Consider the following 24,954-nt stretch of genomic DNA (forward strand, 5'->3'; position numbering starts at 1 on the left):
GGGAAAGGGGAAGAGATATGCCTCTCCTGCACAGGAAAGGGGGAAGGGAAATGCTGCTTCTGTTGCTGCTGCACCCAATTGGGGAAAGAGAGGGAAGGAAGGAGAAGGGAGAGGAGAGGAACAAAAGAAGAAGCCAAGTTCATGGGAGGGAGATAAGGAAAGGAGATATCAGACCATGGAGGGGGAGGGAGAGATGCCAGGGCATGGGGGAAGGGAAGGAGACAGATGCCAGATCAGGGGAAAGGAAGGAAGGAGGGAGGGAGAAAAAGGAAGGAAAGAGATGCCAGACCATGGAAATAGGATGGAAGAAGAGAGAGATAGGAAGGGAAGGTAAGACATGGAAACGTAGATTTTGAAAAGAAAGCAGAAAAATTGAACATTAAGTTAATGTCAAAGATGGATGCAAGGCAGAAAGTGAAGACGGAGAGAAAAACAGTCAAAGGACAAGAAGGCCCTGGAAACATAGTTGAAAGCACAGAAAAATAAAGTCACCAGACAACAAAGGTAGGGAAAATGATTTTATTTTCAATACAGTGATTGAAATGTGCCAGTTTTGAGAAAGAAAAGATATTAAACTTTAAATGTGAGGGCTGCAGAAAAAATAGTTAATGTCTTATTAAAGAAATGACAATTTTGCATGAGGTAAAACTCTTTATAGTTTATATATCTTTCCTTTTAACTGTTAAAGGAAAGTTTTATAAACTATAAAGAGTTTTATCTCATGCAAAATTGTCATTTCTTTAATAAGACATTAACTATTTTTTCTGCGGCCCTCCAAGTACCTACAAATCCAAAATGTGGTCCCGCAAAGGGTTTGAGTTTGAGACTACTGGACTAGAGGAAGGAACCAAGGTAATTTTTTAAAAGTTGTGGCTCTCAAGGCAAAGTGCATTCAGAGGGTGTACTGTGGAAGCGATGTAGTTGATATAAAAAATTTTAATTGCAGTGATTCTTCACAAGTTAAAAGCTAATCCAAGCAATGCAATCGGAATAAAGTCAATATATATAACACACAGCATAAAATTGTGGTGCGGACCCGACACAGTCTGTGTTGCGGTTGTAATTACCTTCTTCTGGGGTCCTATAAAGATATATGTATATATAAATGTCAGGTGAGGCTTAAATATGTGAAATATGGGTGAGTGGTGAGCAAGAAAAAATAGAAATCATAATAAAAGAACGTAAGAATCTTGCATGGGAAATGTGAAGTGAAAAACGAGGACACCTACAGACTATAATGGTGAAATAGGCAAATGAATTGGTGAAGTATCATGATACATCAGTAGTAGGGGATTGGGAGCATTCAAAAGCCCAATACCTGCCCAGTATTCTCCCTTCAAAATCTAGATCATATCTTTTCACTGCTAACTTTGTCACATTTTTTTTTGATCAGAGTTAAAACTGCAACTTGCCAATATATGCTTCCCTCTCCCCTCTTCCCAGTAGATATGAGCCCAATTTACCAAATAATTGCACTACCTAGGACAGGGGTAGGCAATTCCGGTCCGCGAGAGCCGGAGCCAGGTCAGGTTTTCAGGATATCCACAATAAATATGCATGAGATAGATTTGCATCTCAAGGAGGCAGTGCATGCAAATCCATCTCACACATATTCATTGTGGATATCCTGAAAACCTGACCTGGCTCCGGCTCTCGAGGACCGGAATTGCCTACCCCTGGACATTGCTCACCTTCGCATGGGATGATCCGGACACTGTCAACTGCTATGTCAGTCTTCGTATTCTCACCATACACCCCTTCTATAAGGAACTGCGAAAAAGACATAGCATCCATGTTATAAATCCATTGCAGAGGAAATACACAGACAAGATTCTACATGCTGGGCTCTTAGATCAAAAGAAAAGGAGAGGGCAGTATCAAAGCTTCAAAGGGTGCTGCAGGGCTGGACTGAGGCAAATTGATATTTTTTTTGTAGAAGAATGGTTGAGGTGAGGAAGATGGGTGTCTCACTATAGCAGGGGTGTCCAATGTCGGTCCTCAAGGGCCGCAGTCCAGTCGGATTTTCAGGATTTCCCCAATGAATATACATGAGGTCTATTTGCATGCACTGTTTTCATTGTATGCTAATAGATCTCATGCATATTCATTGGGAAATCCTGAAAACCCGACTGGATTGCGGCCCTCGAGGACCGACATTGGACACCCCTGCACTATAGAAATAGCTGGTAATGCTATAGTACAGGGAAGCACTAATCCGGTCCTCGAGATCTACTGGCAGGCCAGGTTTTCAGAATATCCACAATGAACATGCATGAGAGAGATTTACATACTAAGAAGGCAGTGCAGGCAAATGTCTCTCATGCATATTCATTGTGGATATCCTGAAAACCTGGCCTGCCAGTAGATCTCGAGGACCGGACTTGGGCAGCCCTGCCATAGGATGTGACTGAGGCACATTGACTGAGTTATGGGGGGTCTGCAAGCTGGTGGGCACATGACTGTGATGCATTAGCAGAGCTATATGGGGGGGGGGAGGGTAGTACTGATATAGCAAGGAATATAGAAGGGTAAGAGTGAAATGCAGTGACAGAGCTGCAAGAGAGGGTTGCTACTGGGATTGCAGAGAGTAAAGCAGGGCTGGAGTGGCATGGTTATCTAGGTCAGTGGTCCACAACCCTGTCCTGGAGGACCACCAGGCCAATCGGGTTTTCTGCATAGCCCTAATGAATATGCAAGGAGCAGATTTGTATGCCTGTCACTTCCATTATATGCAAATCTCTCTCATGCATATTCATTAGGGCAAGTCTGAAAACCCGATTGGCTTAGTGGTCCTCCAGGACAGGGTTGGGAACCACCGATCTAGGTTAATGAGAATTGGATAAATGTGTGTGGGGGAGGTTCAGTGTGGTGTTTTTTTTCAGTTTCTTTAGTCTTTCCTAAGTTCGTTTTTCTTTTGACGAGTTCAGGGGGTTTGGATGTCCCGGTGAATCGGGTTGGGAATCCCGCAATCGGTTGGTCAGGGATCCAATCTGTGTGCAATGGGCGGGGCACTTGGATGGACACTTTGAAATGTTTAGTTTTCATCCAATCGGGGGTGCGGCAGGGGAGAATGCAGTGCGGTGTAGGCGGGCTTAGTACAGGCTTGTCACGGGGAGGAGCTCCGGATAAAGTGTGTGTGTGTTTGGGGGGGGTGACGTCCTGAGCGGAACGAAAGTGCGCGAGCGGGTGCAGGTACTGTATTGTGTACCGTTTGTGCCTGTGAGAGACTTTGTGGCGCGTGACTTGTTGTTAGCTTCCCTTTAATGTAGGTCTTTCGTGTGTTTTACTTTTCAGAGAGGATGGGAGCGCTTAGTTCAGGCTCCTCTGAAGCAGCCGGTCGCGAAGCGCGTCAGGCGGGACCCCAGACCCCCTTTTTGGTCCCTGGCCACGGTCGCGTGCGCAGCTCGGTAAGTCTTTAGCCGTTACTTTGAGACGTGGTGAATTGAGAATGCTGCTGAGTGTTTATACACCCTGTATTGTAACATTTTAGTGAAGAAATCCAATAATGCAATACAACAAAACAATCATTGCATAATAAATTTACCCTATTGTCATTTTAGCACATATCATTCATGTCTTCAAAATAAATTTTTTGGAATAACCTATTGCAACTATCGATACATTCCCCTTTTTACTTTCCCCACTTCCCCCACCCCCCCATTATTTTATATATAACTTTTTATTGAAGCAATACAATAAATATATAATAAAATAGTCATTACATTTAAATTTACCATATCAGCTTCCAACATATGTCTATCATTCTTTCAATAAGCGCGGTGATTGAGAACACCAGCTGTTTTCAGGGTGGGCTTCCTAGCTCACTGACAGGGTGGTCTTTTTATTTTTGGGGTTTTTTTTTTTTTTTTTTTTTACCTTGTAATGGTTCTCTGAGCACAATATAAGTGTGCTCTGGTGAATAAGGTGAATTTTTTTGGTGTCAGGTCAAAAGCGCGCCAGGATAAAGGCGCGCGTAGACAACTGAGCGTAGTGCGGAGGCGCGCGCTGAAGAAAATGACTTTTAAACGGCTCCGACGGAAGGTGTGGGGGGGAACCCCCCCACTTTACTTTATACAGATCGCGCCACGTTGTGGGGGATTTGGGGGGTTGTAACCCCCACATTTTACTGAAAACTTCACTTTAAGTTTCCAGTATAATGAGGGGGGTTACAACAACCCTCCAAACCCCCCACAACGCCGCCGCGATCTGTATTAAGTAAAGTGAGGGGGTTCCCCAACAAAACCCCCCCGTCAGAGCCCCTAAAAACACTCTTTTTCTTTGGTGCGCGCTTCCGTCTTGCGCTCAGTTGTCGGCGCGCGCCTTGGTCTTCGTCGCTTTTGTCTATGAACCATTTTTTTTGGTATATGCCTAGAGCAGTGGTCTCCAACTCCAACCCTTTGCAGGGCCACGTTTTGGATTTGGAGGTACTTGGAGGGCCTCAGAAAAAAATAGTTAATGTCTTATTAAAGAAATAACAATTTCGCATGAGGTAAAACTCTTTATAGTCTATAAATCTTTCCTTTTGGCTAAGTCTTAATAATAATATTGTCATTTATAGCTAAAGAGACATTTGTAAAGAAATTGTTTTATTTTACTTTTGTGATTATGATAAACATACCGAGGGCCTCAAAATAGGACCTGGCGGGCTGCATGTAGCCCCCTGGCCATGAGTTTGAGACCACTAGCTTAGTGTATTCAATTGAAACCATTTAGGGCTCCTTTTACTAACCTCAATGTTGGCGTTAGCGTCTAGCGCGTGTGGCATTGTAGCGCATGCTATTCCGCACGTTAATGCCCTAACACAGCTTAGTAAAAGGAGCCCTTAGTTCAGTCTTTGCTAATGAGCCAATTAGATTACTGCAATATTGTTTTCTTGGCAGGAACACAGAAGAATTTGCAGAGGCTGCACATTGTGCAGAACGTAGCAGTTAGGCTGATTGGTTAACAGTGGAATTTAGAATTAAAGTAGAAATCCTGATGCTGACACACAGGGCCTTATTTGAGTTACAACCATTATATCTCTCTAATCTAGTGTTTTTACACACCTAGTCACTCGTTGAGATCTTTAAATGACAATAGAGTAGCTGTTCGCCCCGTATCTCAATGGCTCACCTTGCCTCAACCAGAAATGGTGCATTTTTCTACTTAGTTCCAATATTGTGGAACAATTTACCAGTAGAGTTAAGGAAGGAAGAATCATTTCAAAATTTTAAAGAGACTTCTAAAAGCACATTTTTTTTCAAATGACTCTCCCGAATCGAATAATGGAATGGAGGCCGCAATCTCACTTAATTTGTACTGATTCATGTTGATTTGGGTTTATTTATTTCATATAACAGTTTAGTGGATATGTTTTAGAAATGTTAATTTCTTTGATGCTCTCAAGCTCTGCCAGTGACAGATCTATGAAGTGTGCTTTGCTGGGAGTTGTATTAAGACCTGCACTAAAATATGACTCTTTGCTATCAGGCCGCTTCAGAGACTTTTCTATATCTTAAATTTGTTTTAATTTTTTTATCTTCTTTCATTCTTTCTATTTCTTTGATTTTTGATCTTGGAAATGTATTATGTTACATATTTTTAGTTTGTCAGATACTTTAGCTAGATTGTGAGCCTTCGGGACAGATAGGGTAGTTTTTCTCAAAGTACCTAATTTCATTTTAGTTTGATACTTTGTAAACCGCTTAGGTCAGTAAAATGCAGAAGCAGTATATCATATCTTAAATAAACATAAACGTTTTTGGACTGAAGAAATATGATCATCTCACTGCCTTCTTTCGTGTACTGCATTGGTTGCCAGTGGAGGCTCAGATTAAGTTTAAGTTTGGATCTTTCTGTTACATAATCTTGTTTGGACTTTCTCCCAATTATCTCACAAATTCATTCTCATTTGCTACTAATAAATATACTAGACGTTCACATGCCAATTTTATTTTTTCGTCTGTAAGAGGATGCAAATTCAAAAAGTACCACCATCGCCTTCTATTCTACCAGGCAGCGTCCTGGGACAAAGATTTAAACACCTTAATTAAGACTTCAACCACTTGCTTGGATTTTAGGAGGCATCTGAAAACTTATTTGTTTACCAAATACTTAGGTAATCAAGTTATTTCATCTCATTGTTCAATTTCTTTTGTGAACTGAATAGAACTTCACGGTCCTAGCATATTTCCTGAAAAAATTTCATCGATTTCTGAGATGGTTGAGTGGGGAGCTCTGGACCACTTGCCGTGGAATGACCTATGTTTTGAGATTTGTTAAAAAATAATTTTAGACAGGTTTCTTAGTCTATATTTATATAGATGCATACTCAAGTGGAATACACATGAAGCTAGCAGCCTTTAATAGAGTTCAATCTAACCTCCAGTGTGAAGCCCCTCTGACTTCAGACAAATGTAGGATCACCATCTGATCCCATTTCTGCTGCATCCAGACTTGGTTCTATCTTAGCTGCTGCCTGGAGTCGTAGTTTTTGCTGTTTTAAGGAAATTGGAGCTCTGAGAATACAGTACCTGGATCTCAGAGGAACCACCATATATGATTTCAGCCAGATGCCATGCCTGCCCCTGGTTTCCTGTCTGTGTGAAGAGAGGGGTTCCAAATGCGCCACCTGCTAGGTCCAACATGGAGAAAAAGAATACAGGTGTTTAATAAGGGATTGCTAGCTCTGATACGCCAAACTTCTCTTTTGTTGTGTTATGGTAGTAGATCCCAGCACACTCCTGAAGACAAAAACTTATCAGCCTAGTTATCTAGAGGTGCAGTAGTTAAAGCTACAGCCTCAGCACCCTGCAGTTGTGGGTTCAAATCCACATAGCTTCTTGTGACCCTGGGCAGGTCACTTAATTCCCCCATTGCTCCAGGTATATTAGATTGTGAGCCCACCAGGGCAGACAGGGGAAAATGCTTGAGTACCTGAATAAATTAATGTAAACCATTCTGAATAAATAAATAGTGTGACAAGTTTCAGCCTATGATAACCAGAGCTGGTATTGTGACATAATCATGCCTCATTCCACCGATGCCTAAGAGCCAACCTCATCCGTGATGTTACAATGGCTTCATTATCCTTTACTTGGCTCACTTTTACTACATTTTGGTTTTTAGAGTGGTGCAGTGGTTAAAGCTACAATCTCAGCACCCTGAGGTTGTAGGTTCAAACCCACACTGCTCCTTGTGACCCTGGGCAAGTCACTTAATCCCTCTGTTGCCCTGGGTACATTAGATAGATTGTGAGCCCACCAAGACCGACAGGGAAAAATGCTTGAGAACCTAAATAAATTCATATAAACTGTTCCGAGTCCCCCTGGGAGAACAGTATAGAAAACTTAATAAATAAATATGCAGAATGATTGATACACAAACAATAGGTACTAATCCAGTATAATTTATCATCAACAATCTTTAGCTAAAAAAGTGGACCTCAAACCAGTCAGCCAATAACGTAAATCTTAGCCTTATTTTTATAAGATATATATTTTCCAATTCATGAATATGCATGTCATAGATGTGCCAACATCAATACATAGTTCTTTTATCTCATGCATATTCATAGTGGCAACATTGACTGGTTAGGTGTAGGATTGCCATCTTTTTAAAAGAGAGCAACCTGCTCACAACCTCTACCAGACATCCGGGAAAACAACCATGCCCAGGCTCCCGGATAAAGTTTCCATGTCTGTTTTGGAAAGCCCCGATGAGCTCTAGCCACATCAGGAGGGCGTCTGAGCATGCGCAGAGGATGTCGCACACATCCGCACATGTTCCAGTCCTCTAGATTGCAGACTCGTGCTTTGAAAGGTATCTAGATATCTAACAATTCGGCCAGTGATGATAAATGAATGCAGACGCTGATTAAGAAATAATCATTGGCCGAATTGTTAGATATTTATAATGCTGACTGCCAGATTTATAAGAATAGTTAACTCACATTAAAACTGATTGAAAGATATCTCGAGCATATTTCCACTTTGTTGATTCTAGTAGTGATGCCGCTGTACAGGTCCATGGTGAGGCCTTATCTGGAATACTGTGTTCAATTCTGGAGACCACACTACCGGAAAGATGTGCTGAGAATCGAGTCGGTTCAACGTATGGCCACTAGGATGGTCTTGGGGCTCAGGGATCTCACGTATGAAGAAAGACTGAATAAACTACGGCTGTACTCACTTGAGGAACGAAGAGAAAGGGGAGACATGATTGAAACATTTAAGTATATCACGGGCCGTATCGAGTCAGAAGAGGATATCTTCTACCTCAAGGGATCCTCGACCACCAGGGGGCATCCGTTAAAAATCAGGGGAGGGAAGTTCCATAGCGACTACAGAAAATACTTCTTCACTGAAAGAGTAGTGGATCATTGGAACAAACTCCCACTGCAGGTGATTGAGGCCAAGAGCGTGTCAGATTTTAAGAGACAATGGGATGTTCACATGGGATCTCTAAGGGAGTAATATCAGAGGGGGGGAATTTGGAATGGGCAGACTTGGTGGGCTATAGCCCTTTTCTGCCGTCTTTTCTATGTTTCTATGTTAGTTCGTTTCTCTCACATTGCCATTGGTAGAAGTGTTGGTCACATAGTAAAGCCAATTTACAAAAATGTAAAAATGATTAGTTTGAGTTCACGCACAACTTGGTGAGGCACCTACCTGCACCTAAATGAAAAGTGGGCATGGTTAGGGGTAAAGAATGAATGCGAAATGACTTGGGTGTCGGTAGGCATCTGTGTCAGGCGCTGGTAAATTAGGCCAGGAAATCCCTGGCCTAATATACCGGTGCCTAATATTAGATGATGCCTCCTGGCACCTAAGTCGAGTTAGGCTCCGCTAAACGTGATTCTATAAAAGACACCTAGTGGTTGATTGACAACCGTGCTGAACAGCATCTAGCCATTAGGTGCCATTTATAAAATCAGGGCCAAAGTGTCCACATTTACATCTGCTCTTTGGTATGCTCAGATTTTCAGAGTTTATATATTTCCCTGTCTATCGCTGTGGGCTCACAATCTATCTAATGTACTTGGGGCAATGGGGGGGATTAAGTGACTTGCCCAGGGTCACAAGAAGCAGTGTGGGATTTGAACCCACAACCTCTGGGTGCTGATGCTGTAGCTCTAACTACTGCACCACACACTCCTACCCTTAAATGCAAAGCCCCCTAGACCTGGTCATTATCCTGCCATCTCCTCAGTAACCTTTGCCTGTTGTATGTTGCACTTGCCTGGTGCAGCTGCGTAGACTTTCAGCGTCATGGTGGTGGAAGCACCAAACATGTAATAGTGGAAACTCAGCGTGAGGCAGCCATAGGACTGGTAGACGGGGCTCTTCAGGAGAACAGTGGCATTAGGGGTTGCATAGGTGGAATCCATCAGCATATAGTAACCAACTACAATCAGAAGAAAATAAAATGATTAACCAATCGGGGGGCAGTTCTATAAAGAGCGCTAAAATTTAGGCACCAACAGTGGCATAGTGAAGGTGGGAGGCGCCCTGCCCTCTTCTCCACCTTCCCACTCATTCCCCGTCCTCCCCTGCCATGTGCGCACGTCCCTTCCCTTCCCTCATACCTCTTTTTAACTTTGCTGGCAGAAGCAGCATCTCCAACCTGCTGCCCACACTAGCCTGGGCTATCCCTCTGATGCCACTTCCTGGTCCTGCGACCAGGAAGTGATTTCAGAGGGAGTGCTGATATTGGCGCAAGCAGGAGGTTGGAGCTGCTGCTAGCATTGGTGAAGAGCTAGAGGCATGGGGGAAGGTAAGGCACACGTACAGAGGGGGATTGGCGGGGAAGGAGCGAGGGGGTGCAGAGAGGAGGCAAGGTGTTGATGTCACCCCCCAAGACAGTGCCCAGGGTGGTCCTGCCCCTGCCCCCCCTTACTAAGTCACAGGGCACCAAGAAAAGATTGACACCATATCCCTATAGGTTTGGATGCTGTAGATGCCTTAGGCTCACAGTTCCTCAGAAAACAGTATTTCCCTTGTCCAATGTATTATGCAACCGGAGGTAAAGAAAATGGAGTGGAGAACTGAGCATTAAGGAATATACAGCTATACTTGAACTAGAGTTGTGGTCTCATCACCTGTGAGAACAGTACTCACGGCCTGGTTTGGAGAAGTCATCATTAGGTCCAGTTCCAGGTACATTGGTCTGACCAGTCCATTGCTCCCATTGCCTGTCACCAGCCTGCACTGGGTTCTCCCAGCCACAAAAGTCATCCAGTGTGTCAAAGTCACAGCCATCTACACAAGCTGAAAACAGAAATGTGACTGTCATCATGGCCTTCTCAATTAGACCATACCCTCAGGACTATGACCAGGCCCTAGTTCCGCTCTATATAGCATTCAGTTGCAATATTTCTATATCCTTGTTAAGTTTCAAGGTTACAAACCTTGGCTGGGTTAATTCAAGGTCACAAAACTTTGCTGGCTTGATTCAAGACTAGGGGGCACTCGAAGTTATAGGGAAATACTTTTAAAACTAATAGGAGGAAATTTTTTTTCACTCAGAGAATAGTTAAGCTCTAGAATACGTTGCCAGAGGATGTGTTAAGAGCAGATAGCGTAGCTGGTTTTAAGAAAGGTTTGGACAAGTTCCAGGAGGAAAAGTCCGTAGTCTGTTATTGAAAAAGACATGGGAGAAACCACTGCTTGTCCTGTATTGGTAGCATGGAATATTGCTACACCTTGAGTTTTGGCCAGATACTAGTGACCTGGATTGGCCATCGTGAAAACGGGCTACTCTTATGTTCTTAAGTTTCCAGCTCCTTTTCCCATATTTTGAGGTAGACAACATCCTCACTGATATAATTGGCTAGTAATAATTATTAGACCATCCAAAAAGTGCTCTTACACAGGCATGTAAAATCACCCTAACTTTAAGGAAATCTTGGTCAAGATTATTTTGCATTCAGTGTTACCTGAGCACTGGCCTTCCTTAATGGAGATGTTATCCAACGCAATGTCACAGTAGGGATAAGTGCCTCTAACTGCTTCCAGAATAATCTGTAACAACAAGGATTTTAAGAACAATAGAGTTTGTTACAGTAAATCCTCTGAGGTTGACAATGAAGGTTCAAGAAAGAAAGAAAACCAGGAGTCGATGAGAAAGGAAGAAAGTGAATGCAAAAGGGACATACGGTAGCTCTACAAAACTAGTCAAAAAGATATTTGGGGCAATTCTACAAACTGGCACCGAGAGGTACATGCAATGTATGCACAGTAATGATGCCATTAATTGACAATAAGGCATCAATGCAATTTAGGTACTATTCTATAAATAGTGCCTAAGGTCCATATTTTTATAAACGGTGCCAGTTTTTAAGGCGCCAGTAAGCGCCCTACTGGCACCTAAGCTCAGTGAAAACGCCGGTTAAATGACATTTTAAACTGATTTTCAAGGTGCCTAATGGTACTTATAAAAGTGGCATCAGATTTTCACCTCTAGGAGCTTTGATGCCTAACGTCACTGTAGGCATGGCTAATGCCAGAAGAGGTGTGAGATACCATATAGCACCCAAGCAGGTGCGATTCGCATCAAAGGCAATGGAAATGTAGGTGCGGTTTAGATAATCCAGCCCCAAATGCCAAAGCACATTATTCAAGGGGGTCGTACACATGGGTGAAGCAGTCGTGAGGATAAGATATCAAGTGATTGGCCAGGGGTGTATGGTTAAAAAAAAATCACTTTATTGGTAGATATGCCACAATGGCTCAAAGACTCGATACTGGCAGTGTTTTAGCGTCTGTGCCTTTATCAAGAGTCTAAGGGATCATGTTAAAATGAAATATAACACAATTACAAACCATCTTGAATATTGGCATAGTGTGTATGTACACTCTTGAGAGAAGCGCTGGTGAAGTGTCAGTAAAAGCAGTGTAGAAACTAGTGTCTAAAGCTGAGCTGAAGATCACTGGTAAACCATGGCCATGTCTCCCAAATACATGCATAGTGTAAAGGACACTACAAATTGGGGCTGATTCTATAAATGGCGCCTAAATTGGCCGGCACCTGCCAAAATGACTCTGGCTGTGTGTCAAACACATTTAGGTGCCGTTATACAGAATCACGGCTAGTGGTGCCTGAAATGTGGGTCAGGGTTTTAAAGGCCTACGTTTTTGGAGAATTGCGCTACCACTGGATCGGGTATCAAAACTAGAGAGGGAATTGTTTCAGAAGCCCTGAAGTGAGATGAGCAGTCACTCTCTGCACTGGACGTAATGATAGACGGGTTATCAAATACTTAATAAACTTGAAACTAGCTTGAGAGGCAAATGGAATTATCTGACTAGGAAATACTTGAGGAAAGGATGCTGCGGAAATGAAAGAAGAAATGAACGAAAGAAAAAAATGGCCAGAAAACTAGGACAGGAATCCAGATAGCGACTTTGCAAAACAGGAAGTTGACAAATAGGAAGTTGTCAGAGTGGTGATGTTCTATAGATAAGGAAGGGCAGAGGTCATATTTTTCAGCAGACACCACTCACTCGTATTGGCTGCTGACCACGGTAGGGCACCGTCACTGATCCCCGAAGCCAGGAAGGGCTCTGACTTTTTTCCACACTCCATATGGTCGTCAGGTTTCCAACATTTTTTACCAGGACATTCAGCTGGCTCTTAACGCATATCCCATAGATGTGGTAGTAAAACTCAATGCAGATGTCAGCCGAGGCAGAAATGGCCTGGCTTTCCAATTTGATGGACTGTCCCTGTGTGAAATCACCCGATTCTTGAAAAATATAGTAGCCCTCTGCACAACAAGGGACATAGAAGACATGGAAAAGGAAGATTACAATTAGCAAGATAGCTTTTTTTAAAGCAAAATTGAACATCTAGATATTCAACTAATCCTCCTGCTAAACAAGAAAAATCTGTTGGATATTTAATCATTGGGTTGCAATTTTTTTCCCATCTTGTTGATTACGAAATTATATTGAGAATTGTGCACCAATCAAAGCAATAGATATTCAAAACAATTTAAACGGCCAGAAACAGCTCCTGACCCTTTGAATTGCTTGTCCAGAGATAACCGGGATATTCAACTGTGTTGCTGAAAATGCGCATTTAGGCTCCTATTCTATACACAGGGCCTAAAAGATAGGAGCAGAGGAACATGGCGCATAGCGCATGTCAATCATGAGTTGGGCACCATTTATAGAATCATGCCTAGCAGCACCTAAATTGGACTTGGGCACCAGTAGGCATCAAAACCTTGAGCGCCCCCTATTTATGCCAGGGTTTTCTTGGCACGTAAATTAGGCACCCACATGGAAACATGCACAAGATTCACCCACAGTATACCCTTAACCATGCCCACTCTCTGGTAAGTGCCTTCCTAAAATCAATAGTTAGACACATACCACCCAATTAATTTTAATTTAAGCTAATTATCAAGCCAATTAATCTTGTTATTAGTGTTGATTATGCCTGTTAAATAATGAAACCCCCCTTCCCCCCTTTTTACAAAACTGTGCAAGAGGTTTTTAGCACCAGTTGGCGCACTGAATGCTCTGCGCTGTGCATAGAGGAACTCTGACTGTCAGAATCTGGGCCTTAGTGCCTAAGCCAAAACTGGATACTTTGTGGATGTTCCAGGGGTAGAGTCGGCTTTTAGCCAGTTAAGTGCCAATACACTCAGCATTTAACGGTCTAGGATAATCCCATAAATAGAACTGTATAAACACACTTTATGTGGTTCATCATAGCTGGTTAAATGCTAAATATTGCACTTAACTATATTCAATGCTGGTGCCCAGATGTAGCTTGGCATTGAATATCGGAGAATAAAGCCAGTGGCAGTCAGCAAACTGCTGACCACCACCGGCTGAATATTCAGAACTAAAATCATGTTTTTTTATTTCATCCGAATGCTTCTTTACTGACTTCCATTGGGGTAATCTCCCGGGGGTCCAGTGTCTTCTGTTGGAGTTGGTTGATTAGTTCTGATCCAATCTCCATCATCATCCTTAGACTGAATCCAGTCGCAGAAAGGATAACTATTGTTATTAAAGTCGCATTCTGAAATTAGAGCTGAAGGAGTTCAAAAAATATACAAGAATACAATTAGAATTCATGAAACATTGAATATAAATTAATGCCGCTTATTAAATAAAGCGACCACATTCAAAAAGCCACTTAACAGAAAAGGTAACTAAGTAATTTTATCCAGTTATCTTTTTTTATTACGAGATTATTATTGCATTTTTGAAATTTAAATTCTCCATAAACATAAAGGAAAATAATTTAACAATAATGCAAACCATAAATTAAAATTTGAAATAATCCAAGTTATATTTAAAATGTGGTTAAACGATTATAAAAAAATTTCTAAGCGTTTACAATTAAAAGAACCAGGGTAAAAAACACTTAAGTCATACAAAACCAAAACAAGACAATCATTGACAGGACCAAAATGGAAGGAGGGTAGAACTACTCTTGTAATATGAAAGTAACATTAATGGTTCCTAGCCAATTTAGCGCTCGCTAAATATTAGTGTGTGTTATACGCTAACACGTCCATAGACTTTTATAATGGGCGCTTTAGCTTTTAGCGCGCGTGCATATTTAGCGCGTGCTAAAATGCGTAGCACACCTTAGTAAAAGAGGGGGTAAGTGGGTAAACATGAAGGGATACATCAGCCTAAAAAGGCTAGCCCCCTCCTTTACTAAGGTGCGCTAACTGATTAGCGTGCACTAATTGAATTAGCATGCACTAAACGCTAATGCATCCATAGACTACCATGCACGCGCTAATCGGTTAGTGCACCTTAGTAAACGAGAGCCTAGGTTATCACTGTGGAGATATTAATTTAGCCCACATCAAGGGGGAGGACACAACTATGGCCTCCTTTTACGAAGCCGCTGTAATTGCCCATAGAAATTTAATGAGCGTCGGAGTGTTTGCCTCATGGCAGCCAATACCATGGCTTGTAAAAGGGGGAGAATATTAAGCAAAAAACCAAACCAAACCATTCATTAGTAATCTAACAAGATTAAAAAATAAAATAATAACCCTGACTATGATGGCTTAACCTAATTAATAACTCTTAATATTGTACATCCCAACCGCATTCCAAGATTTATGTTCACCTAAAAAATTCTCTAGCTGCAAAGAATGAAAAATATATGTAACTTAACCCCCCCTTTTTATAAAACCGCGATACTGGTTTTTAGTGCAGGCCGGCATGCTGACAGCTCTGCGCTGCTCCTGATGCTCATAGGAACTCTATGAGTGTTGGGAACAGCGCAGAGCATTAAGCGCACCAGCCTGCGTTAAAAACCGCTATTGTGGTTTTGTTAAAAGGCCTCTCCTAAATGTAAATGGGGGTAAAAGTAATTAAATATTTACAGGGGAAATGAGGGGAAAAAGTTGCCTCTTTTAGCTAATATTTGGCTTTTCAAAACTAGAAAAGCCTTTCTCTGTAGCTGAGAAGCCTGAAACATCTAGAAATATACTTCACAGCCAAATAACATTAGGCTTAACAACAATGAACAGTCCAAAGCTGACCCTCCCCATCTGTCTTATCTAACGTTAATGGATTGTAAATTAATCCACTGTCTTCTTTCTATATTCTTCTAATAGCTGGCATTATCCCAGGACAAGCAGGCAGCATATTCTTAACACATGGGTGACGTCACCGACGGAGCCCTCGGTACGGACCTTTTTAACTAGAAGTTTCTAGTTGGCCGCACCGCGCGTGCGCGAGTGCCTTCCCGCCCAACGGAGGAGTGCGTGGTCCCCAGTTTCTTCGTTTCCGCGGAGCGAAGAAGACGCGTGTGTTTTTTCAACGGCCGTTGAAACCACTTTTTTGCCTTCCCGCTCGCGCTTTTTTCCTTATTTTTTCTTTCTTTACCTTCGGGTTTATTCTTTCTTTGATTTGCAAAAAAAAAAAAAAAAAAACTTTGCTTTTTCCCTTTTTTCTTTCGTTTTGCCCCGGCGGGGCCTGTTGCCAGTATACAGGCCTCGGGCTTCGATTTTGCGGAGGCTGTCTTCCCCTTCATGCCCCCGCAGGTCGGTTTTAAGAAGTGCCAGCGGTGTGCACGCCCGATCTCCGTTACTGACCCACACAATTGGTGTCTGCAGTGTCTGGGTCCGGAGCATCGGGCGGATTCCTGCACCCGCTGTGCCACTCTTAAAAAGAGAACTCTTAAAAACCGAAGAATTCAACAAACTCTTCTCTTCGGCACCGAGTCGGCGATGGACTCCTCACCTTCAACGGCGGTACCTCAAAAATCGGCACCGTCGTCCTCGACACCGACCGACCCCGCATCGGCGTCGCTGGCGCCAGGTAAGCCGGCTAAGAAGCCTCCCTCTTCCCTCGAGCGCCCTCCAGCTACGGTGGCGACACCGTCCTTACCGGCATCGCACCGGTCCCGCAAACGCTCCGCCCCGATCTCGGTGAGTGCCTCGTCATCGGCCTCCTCATCGCCGGGGCGTGGAGCGGCATCTAAGGAACCGAAGAAAAAGAAAGCGGTTCCGATGCCACCCCTCGATGACCGTATCTCGGCCATCTTACAGGCTCAACTCCAGGAGCAGTTGAAGAAACAGCTTGAACAACTGCTACCCACTATCCTGGCACCGCTCCTTCCGGTACCAGACCGGCCCGAGCCCCGTACCGAGCCCCCGGTGTCCACTCCTTCGGTACCGGTGAACACCTCCATGCCGATCCTTTCGGCCCAACAACTTCATAGCGATCCCGTGGTTCTTTCTCAGGCCACATTGGATCCTCCTCGGCACCAGGCGGTGCGGCACTCTTCTCGGGACCGAGATAGACGCCGGTCCTCCTCCCCTGGTACCGTTTCGGTGCGCTCTGGAAAATCTTTGTCCAAGACTCGCCATACCGCGCCCTCCACCCCGGTGTCTCGTCATGCACCAGAGGTCCGGGACCCTGACTTATGGGAGGACACTCCTCTCGGTACCGAGGAGGATCCCTCCTCATCTGATGAGGAACCATCGGCACCCGATGCCACCTCCAAACCAGAGCAGTCCTCTTTTTCTAAATTTCTGAGAGAAATGTCTGCTGCCCTGTCACTTCCTCTAGAATCTGACTCAAAGAAGTCTCAAGCCTTTCTAGAGGCCTTAGACTTTGAGCAACCTCCTAAGGAGTTCCTCAAGCTTCCCGTGCATGACATCCTACGGGAAACATTCTATAAAAACTTAGAAAATCCCCTCACGGTACCGGGAGCCCCCCGTAAACTGGACAACCTTTACCGTGTCATTCCTATTCCTGGATTCGACAAATCCCAATTGCCTCATGAGTCCCTTCTGGTGGAATCCACCTTGAAAAAGACTCAGGGCTCCAGTGTCTATGCCTCTACCCCTCCTGGCAGAGAAGGTAAGACCATGGACAAGTTTGGCAAGAGGCTTTACCAGAATGCCATGCTTGCCAACAGGGCAAACAACTATTCCTTCCATTTCTCTTTCTATCTGAAACATTTGGTCCAACAACTGTCTGCCCTCCAGAAGTACCTTCCTGAGCGCAAGGTCCCATTATTCCAACAACACATCTCTGGCCTTCTCCAGATGCGAAAATACATGGTCCGCTCAATTTACGACTCCTTCGAGCTCACCTCTCGGGCCTCTGCCATGGCCGTAGCCATGCGTCGACTAGCCTGGCTCAGAGTCTCCGACCTGGACATCAACCACCAGGATCGTTTGGCCAACGCCCCCTGTCTCGGGGATGAACTCTTTGGAGAGTCCCTGGATTCCACCACCCAGAAACTCTCGGCCCATGAGACCAGGTGGGACACCCTGATCAAGCCAAAAAAGAAGGCTCCGCCTGCTCGACCCTATCGGCCTCAATCATCTTACCAGCGGAGGTTCTCAGCCAGGCCACTCAATCCGCCTCCTCAACAATCTCGGCGACCTCGTCAACAGCAGCACCATGCCCAGGCTCGATCTCAGGCCACTCAACCCTCTAAGCCGCCTCAGCCTGCTAAACAGTCTCAGCCCTTTTGACTCTTCTCTCCAGGGCATAGCCAGTCATCCTCCCTCACGACCTCTTCCACAGCCTATCGGAGGTCGTCTCACCATTTTCTCCAGCCGTTGGGAAGTCATCACGTCGGACCAGTGGGTCCTCAACATCATCCGCCACGGCTACTCTCTCAACTTCCAGACTCTTCCACCAGACAACCTTCCCGTAGAGTCTGCTTCACACTCATCTCAAACCCCCCTCCTCCTGAGGGAGGTTCAATCCCTCCTCCTTCTCAATGCCATCGAAGAAGTACCTCCAGATCAAAGGGGTCAGGGATTCTACTCCCGCTACTTCCTGGTTCCCAAAAAGACGGGAGACCTCCGTCCCATTCTCGATCTCAGGGACCTCAACAAGTGTCTGGTCAAGGAGAAGTTCAGAATGCTCTCCCTTGCCACGCTTTACCCTCTTCTTTCTCAACACGACTGGCTATGTTCCCTGGACCTCAAAGAGGCCTACACTCACATCTCCATCAATCAGAGTTCCCGCCGCTACCTGCGGTTCCAGGTACTGCACCACCACTATCAGTACAAAGTGCTACCGTTCGGCCTCGCTTCCTCGCCCAGGGTCTTCACCAAGTGCCTTATAGTGGTTGCGGCCTTCCTCAGGTCTCACAACCTCCAGGTGTTCCCCTACTTGGACGATTGGTTGGTGAAAGCACCTTCATCTCAACTCGTGCTACAAGCCACTCATCACACCATCTCTCTCCTCCACCTCCTGGGGTTCGAGATCAACTACCCCAAGTCGCACTTGCTTCCCTCCCAGCGACTTCAATTCATTGGAGCAGTTCTGGACACCACGCTAATGAGGGCCTTTCTCCCCTCCGATCGCAAGCAGACCCTGCTCCATCTCTGCCGTCAGGTACTCATGCATCCCTCCATTCCTGCCCGACAGATGATGGTCCTCCTGGGTCACATGGCCTCGACGGTGCATGTCCTTCCTCTGGCACGTCTCCACCTTCGTACACCTCAGTGGACTCTCGCCAACCAGTGGTCACAGACTACGGATCTTCTTTCTCATCCCATCTCTGTGACATCATCTCTTCAGCAATCTCTCCAATGGTGGTTGAACTCCTCAAATCTTTCCAGGGGTCTGCTTTTTCATCTGCCCCCCCACTCTATGATCATCACCACAGATGCGTCCCCCTACGCGTGGGGAGCTCACCTGGGAGATCTACGCACCCAGGGACTTTGGACCCCTCAGGAGCGTCGTCATCACATCAATTTCCTGGAACTCAGAGCCATGTTCTACGCCCTCAAGGCTTTCCAACATCTTCTCTGTCCCCAAGTCCTCCTCCTATGCACAGACAATCAAGTCGCCATGTACTACATAAACAAGCAAGGCGGCACCGGATCTCGCCCCCTTTGTCTGGAGGCTCTGCGCATCTGGACCTGGGCCACGGACCGCAATCTCTTTCTCAGGGCGGTCTATATCCAGGGCGAACAGAACTCTCTGGCCGACAATCTCAGCCGCATCCTTCAACCTCACGAGTGGACGTTGGACCCTCCGACTCTGCTCTCCATCTTTGCTCGATGGGGCACTCCGCAGGTGGACCTCTTTGCAGCACCTCACAACCATCAGCTGCCCCAATTCTGTTCCAGACTCTTCTCTCCTCACCGTCTGGCTCCGGATGCATTCCTGCTCGACTGGAGGGATCGGTTCCTCTATGCCTTCCCTCCACTTCCTCTGATGTTGCGGACCTTGTCCAAACTCCGCAAGGACAATGCCACCATGATCCTCATCGCCCCTCGGTGGCCTCGTCAACACTGGTTCTCCCTCCTGCTTCAACTCAGCTCCAGGGAGCCCATTCCTCTTCCTGTGTTTCCTACTCTACTTACACAGCAGAATCAGTCTCTACTGCATCCCAATCTGTCTTCCCTCCACCTGACAGCTTGGTTTCTCTCGGGCTGACCTCTCCGGAGAATCTATCTCAACCGGTCCGCCTCATTCTGGACGCCTCCAGGAAACCGGCCACTCTCCAATGTTACCATCAGAAGTGGACCAGATTCTCCTCGTGGTGTCTCCGGCATCATCAAGAACCCACCTCTTTGGCGGTGGAAACTGTCTTGGAATATTTGCTCTCGCTGTCCAACGCTGGCCTCAAAACCACCTCCATCAGAGTCCACCTCAGTGCCATCACTGCGTTTCACGAGCCTATTCTCGGAAAACCCCTCACGGCTCATCCTCTGGTTTCCAGATTTATGAGAGGGCTCTTCAACATCAAACCGCCTCTCAAGCCTCCTCCTGTCGTCTGGGACCTGAATGTGGTTCTCTCTGCTCTCATGAAACCTCCGTTTGAGCCTCTTGCCACAGCTTCACTCAGGCTTCTTACCTGGAAGGTGCTTTTCCTAATTGCCATCACCTCTGCCAGGAGGGTTAGCGAACTGCATGCACTGGTTGCCGACCCACCTTTCACTGTTTTCCACCATGACAAGGTTGTTCTGCGTACCCACCCTAAATTCCTTCCCAAGGTGGTCTCAGCTTTTCACCTCAACCAGTCCATTGTGCTTCCCGTCTTCTTCCCTAAGCCTCACTCGCATCCTGGGGAACAGGCGTTGCACATGCTGGATTGTAAGCGTGCCCTTGCTTACTATCTTGATCGTACCAGAGCTCACCGAACAGCCCCTCAGCTCTTTTTGTCTTTCGACCCCAACCGTTTGGGTCGTCCTGTCTCCAAACGGACACTTTCAAATTGGCTTGCTGCCTGTATTGCTTTCTGCTACGCTCGGGCCGGTCTCTCACTGGAAGGAACTGTCACGGCCCACAGAGTCCGAGCTATGGCTGCTTCTGTAGCTTTCCTCCGCTCCACGCCCATCGAGGAAATCTGCAAGGCGGCCACTTGGTCCTCAGTTCACACATTCACTACTCACTACTGTCTGGATGCGTTCTCCAGACGGGATGGACACTTCGGCCAATCTGTGTTACAAAATTTATTTTCCTAATGGCCAACCATCCCACCTCCCTCTTTGTTAGCTTGGAGGTCACCCATGTGTTAAGAATATGCTGCCTGCTTGTCCTGGGATAAAGCACAGTTACTTACCGTAACAGGTGTTATCCAGGGACAGCAGGCAGATATTCTTAAGTCCCACCCACCTCCCCGGGTTGGCTTCTTAGCTGGCTTATACTAACTGGGGACCACGCACTCCTCCGTCGGGCGGGAAGGCACTCGCGCACGCGCGGTGCGGCCAACTAGAAACTTCTAGTTAAAAAGGTCCGTACCGAGGGCTCCGTCGGTGACGTCACCCATGTGTTAAGAATATCTGCCTGCTGTCCCTGGATAACACCTGTTAAGGTAAGTAACTGTGCTACGTTGTAATTAGATGATCTCCAATTAGTATGTTGTTTGCTTTATAACTGCTGTGTACTCCTAATCCATTGAAATTCTTTTCTAGTCGCTTGAATAGTCTTACCACTTAAAACAGATTTCTTCTTGAAATAAGATCTCAATACTACTGATGTATCTACTTTGCTTAGAAAACTGACCAAAAGAGTAGATTGAGTTAGAATATTATCAGTGGAATCTTCTAGAAAGGCAATCATCTTTAATCAGATTTCCAGCAAAATTTCCCTAAATCTAGCTAGACAAAATTTTCCCAGTTAGATGTTTTATAATTATTTTTCTACTCAAAGTGAACCAGGTTACTTACCTCCCCCTCTTCTACAAAGCCACGCTAGTGGCTGCTTGTGGTAATGGGCCCGAAGCCCTTTAAACCTCTATGGGCTTTGGGGCTGTTACCGCGTGGCTTTGTAGAAGAGGGGGTTAGGTGCGCAATTGCTAAAAGATGTTAAGATTTGAAATTAACTTGGCTTAACATGGGATTTTCCTGCATGTTAACTCCATATCAAATGCATAAATTTTTAGGGTATTTTGTAATAGTTATGTGTTGTTATTAATATGCTGTATTGGCTATGATTTAACTATATTCTGTTTTTTTTATTCATAATTTTTTAATTACATATTTCAAATGAAATAAAGTAAAGAATATATAGCCCACATCAATGGGAAAAGACACCAGAAATTAATTCACATTTATTAATACAATTGACTATATTCCTTTTTTTAACTTTCTAAATGTATAGGCCCCAATATTCAGACCGCAGGAGGCAGCCCGGCTATCTCTTGCGGTTGGTGACAATCTTGGATATTCAATGCCAGGGCCATAATCAGCGTTGAACTCAGATGTAATGTCAAAAAGTATCAAGAATATTGAAGTCTCTTATCCAAACTGGTTTACTACACCTTCGTTTTGTAACAGCGTTGATTTTGCCTACTGGAGGAGAATGGTTGAGACCACAACAAAACCAGAATTCATGCAAGCTTGAGACTAACAGAGAAAGAGAAAACCAGAGATCGAGGAGAATGTGCAGATGACATAATAGATGAACCAAAAGTTGTTATCTAATAAGTGTATTTGTTGCATATGATGGATGTCATAAGAACATAAGAATAGCCTTACTGGATCAGACCAATGATCTATCTAGCCCAGTATCCTGACTTTGCGGAGGCTAGACCAAGTCACAAGTATCTGGCAAAAACTGAAATAGCAGCATTCCATGCTACTGTCTCAACAGCAGACTATGGACTTTCCTCCAGGAACTTGTCCATACCTTTTTTTTAAACTAGCTACATTAACTGCTCTTACCACATTCTCTGACAACACATTCCAGAGCTTATCTATTCTCTGAGTGAAAAAATATTTCCTCCTATTGGTTTTAAAAGTATTTCCCTGTAATTTTGAGTGCCCCCTAGTCTTTGTAAATCTTGATGCAGTAAAAGATCGATCCACTTGTACCCGTTCTAAACCACTCATGATTTTGTAGACTTCAATCATAGACCCCCACAGCCATCTCTTTTCCAAGCTAAAGAGCCCTAACCTCTCTAGTCTTTCTTCATATGAGAGGAGTTCCATCCCCTTAATCATCTTGATTGCTCTTCTTTGAACTTTTTCTAGTGCCGCTAAAGCTTTTTTTAAGATAAGGAGACCAGAACTAAACGTAATACTCAAGGTGAGGTTACACCATTGAGTGATACAGAGGCATTATAGCATTCTTAGTCTTGTTGACCATCCCTTTTTCTAATAATTTTTAGCATCCTGTTTGCCTTCTTGGCCACCACCACACATTGGGCAGAAGGCTTGAGTATATTGTCTACGATGATACCCAGATCCTTTTCTTGAGTGCTGAACCCCATGGTGGACCCTAGCATCTGATAACTATAATTTGGATTATTTTTCCCAATGTGCATTACTTTGCATTTGTTCCCATTAAATTTCATCTGCCATTTAGACGCCCATTCTTCCAATTTCCTAAGGTCTTCCTGCAATTTTTCACAGTCCGCATGCGTATAACAACTTTGACCAGTTTAGTGTCATTTGCAAATTTAATGTCAATATGTATAGCAGCAAAGAGAAAGATATGAATGTGTGTGTGTGTGTGTGTGTAGGGGGGACCTTAATAACCAAAAAGATATAAATGGTATTTATTTTTATGGACGTTCGTAATAACAGGATGATTTCAGTTATACAGGTTGTTTAGTAATGATATTTTCAAATAAAAAGCAACCCCATTCACAGAAAAACATGAGGCCCCTGCAGTGCCTGTCTTTGAAAATGTGCAAAAGGCAGAAAGCTGAGAGGAACAGGGATGAATGCATGAGATGAACCGATAAACAACTTACATCTTTTAGTTTGTTGGAATTGTAGATAGGGTGGTCTCCAGTGTGATGGCTTTTCTGTTCTGTAAACAGGATCAAAATTGTTATTCTCTTGTCATAGCTTTCATGTTACTGAACTCTAAATTTGAGAATGGTTGGTCTTTGACACAAATTGACCTGGAAGGACACAATAGCAGTACAGAAAGAAACTTGAAATTTAGTTTTTAATCTAATTTAAATCTTATATTCTGCAGAACTTTTTTTAAGGTTGGCAACTTATACAATGTGGATCACAATAAGATATCGGTGTACAAACTATATCCAGCATAAATGGCATATAAATCCTGTTGACATTTCCAATTGTGGTACAATTCCTTCAGTTAATCCCTAGTAGTACAACTAAACATGAAGACAACCAATACATAATGCAGATAATATTGGTATTTCACATAACCTCATTCTTCCATCACTGCAAGACTAAAGCCCTTAGTTTAGAAGGATTCCACATGTAAACAGATTGTCGTACATATTTAAATGTGATTTTAGAAGGTTGTTATTTACACGTGATGATCCACACCACATCTAGATATGGTGTGGTTAGAGTGTGGATAATCAGTGGTTTGGGTGGGCCTACAGGAACCACACTAAATATTGACAAAACTTCCAAAATCCTGGGAGTCATACTGGACTCCACTCTTTCATATAAACCTCAAATTTCCAACCTATGGGGGGAAAAAAGCCCCCTTCTATAGTATGAGACCTTTCTTCCATGATTAGCACTTCACCATACTAACACAAATGGACCACTGCAGCATAAACTCTATTCTCATTCACAAATTACAGTTGATTCAAGACACAGCCATAAGACTAATACTCAAACTGAAAAAATTTGAATCAATCGCACCATATTTCAGCAACCTTCATTGGTTACCCATCAGTGCTCATATCTCCTTCAACCTATTGTGTACAATGCTTTAGATCTTATACGGGAACTCTGCGGAGTCTCTCGAAGACCTCTTCATCAGTCCCTTGGCAATCTTGGCCAGAAACCTCAAGAAACTTCTTCTGATCCTACCTTCACCAAAAGGAGTCAAATACAAACTCTTCTTTAACACACTGCTGACCTATAGCAGCGCAAAGACCTGGAGCAGACTGCCGACAACAATCTACCTCAGATTTCGGAGAAAATTAAAAACTCATTTCTTTCAAGGAAATATACTTCACAGACATTAAATAACATTAGGCTTAACAACAATGAACATTCCACATCACTTAACTAACTATCACAGGGCCTTTATTCTCACAAAGCTGACCCTCCCCACCTGCCTTATCTAA

General features: G+C 44.2%; 2 protein-coding genes across 4 annotated transcripts in view; one reads left to right on the forward strand and one right to left on the reverse strand.

Moving 5' to 3' along the window:
- LOC117349796 (zonadhesin-like) overlaps nucleotides 1-24,954 on the reverse strand; it is a 149,003-nt gene that overhangs the window by 116,026 nt on the left and 8,023 nt on the right. Inside the window, exons 2-7 of the mRNA XM_033923391.1 lie at nucleotides 13,879-14,025; nucleotides 12,483-12,745; nucleotides 10,916-11,000; nucleotides 10,098-10,247; nucleotides 9,220-9,384; nucleotides 6,513-6,613 (exon numbers count right to left, since the gene is read on the reverse strand). Coding sequence (XP_033779282.1) covers nucleotides 6,513-6,613; nucleotides 9,220-9,384; nucleotides 10,098-10,247; nucleotides 10,916-11,000; nucleotides 12,483-12,745; nucleotides 13,879-14,025 — 911 coding nt within the window. The remainder of the gene's footprint in view (nucleotides 1-6,512; nucleotides 6,614-9,219; nucleotides 9,385-10,097; nucleotides 10,248-10,915; nucleotides 11,001-12,482; nucleotides 12,746-13,878; nucleotides 14,026-24,954) is intronic.
- The window catches only part of GNB2 (G protein subunit beta 2), a 212,245-nt gene continuing 190,350 nt past the window's right edge, over nucleotides 3,060-24,954 (forward strand). For 2 of the 3 annotated variants that reach the window (XM_033923771.1, XM_033923776.1), the window contains exons 1-2: nucleotides 3,060-3,192; nucleotides 3,295-3,407. The gene's annotated coding sequence lies outside the window, so the exon portion shown is untranslated. Of the gene's footprint in view, nucleotides 3,193-3,269; nucleotides 3,408-24,954 lie in introns of all 3 variants that reach the window. The other variant, XM_033923772.1, reaches the window with a different exon arrangement.

The sequence above is a fragment of the Geotrypetes seraphini genome, chromosome 16 (genome assembly GCF_902459505.1).
Source record: "Geotrypetes seraphini chromosome 16, aGeoSer1.1, whole genome shotgun sequence".
Classification (NCBI taxonomy): domain Eukaryota; kingdom Metazoa; phylum Chordata; class Amphibia; order Gymnophiona; family Dermophiidae; genus Geotrypetes; species Geotrypetes seraphini.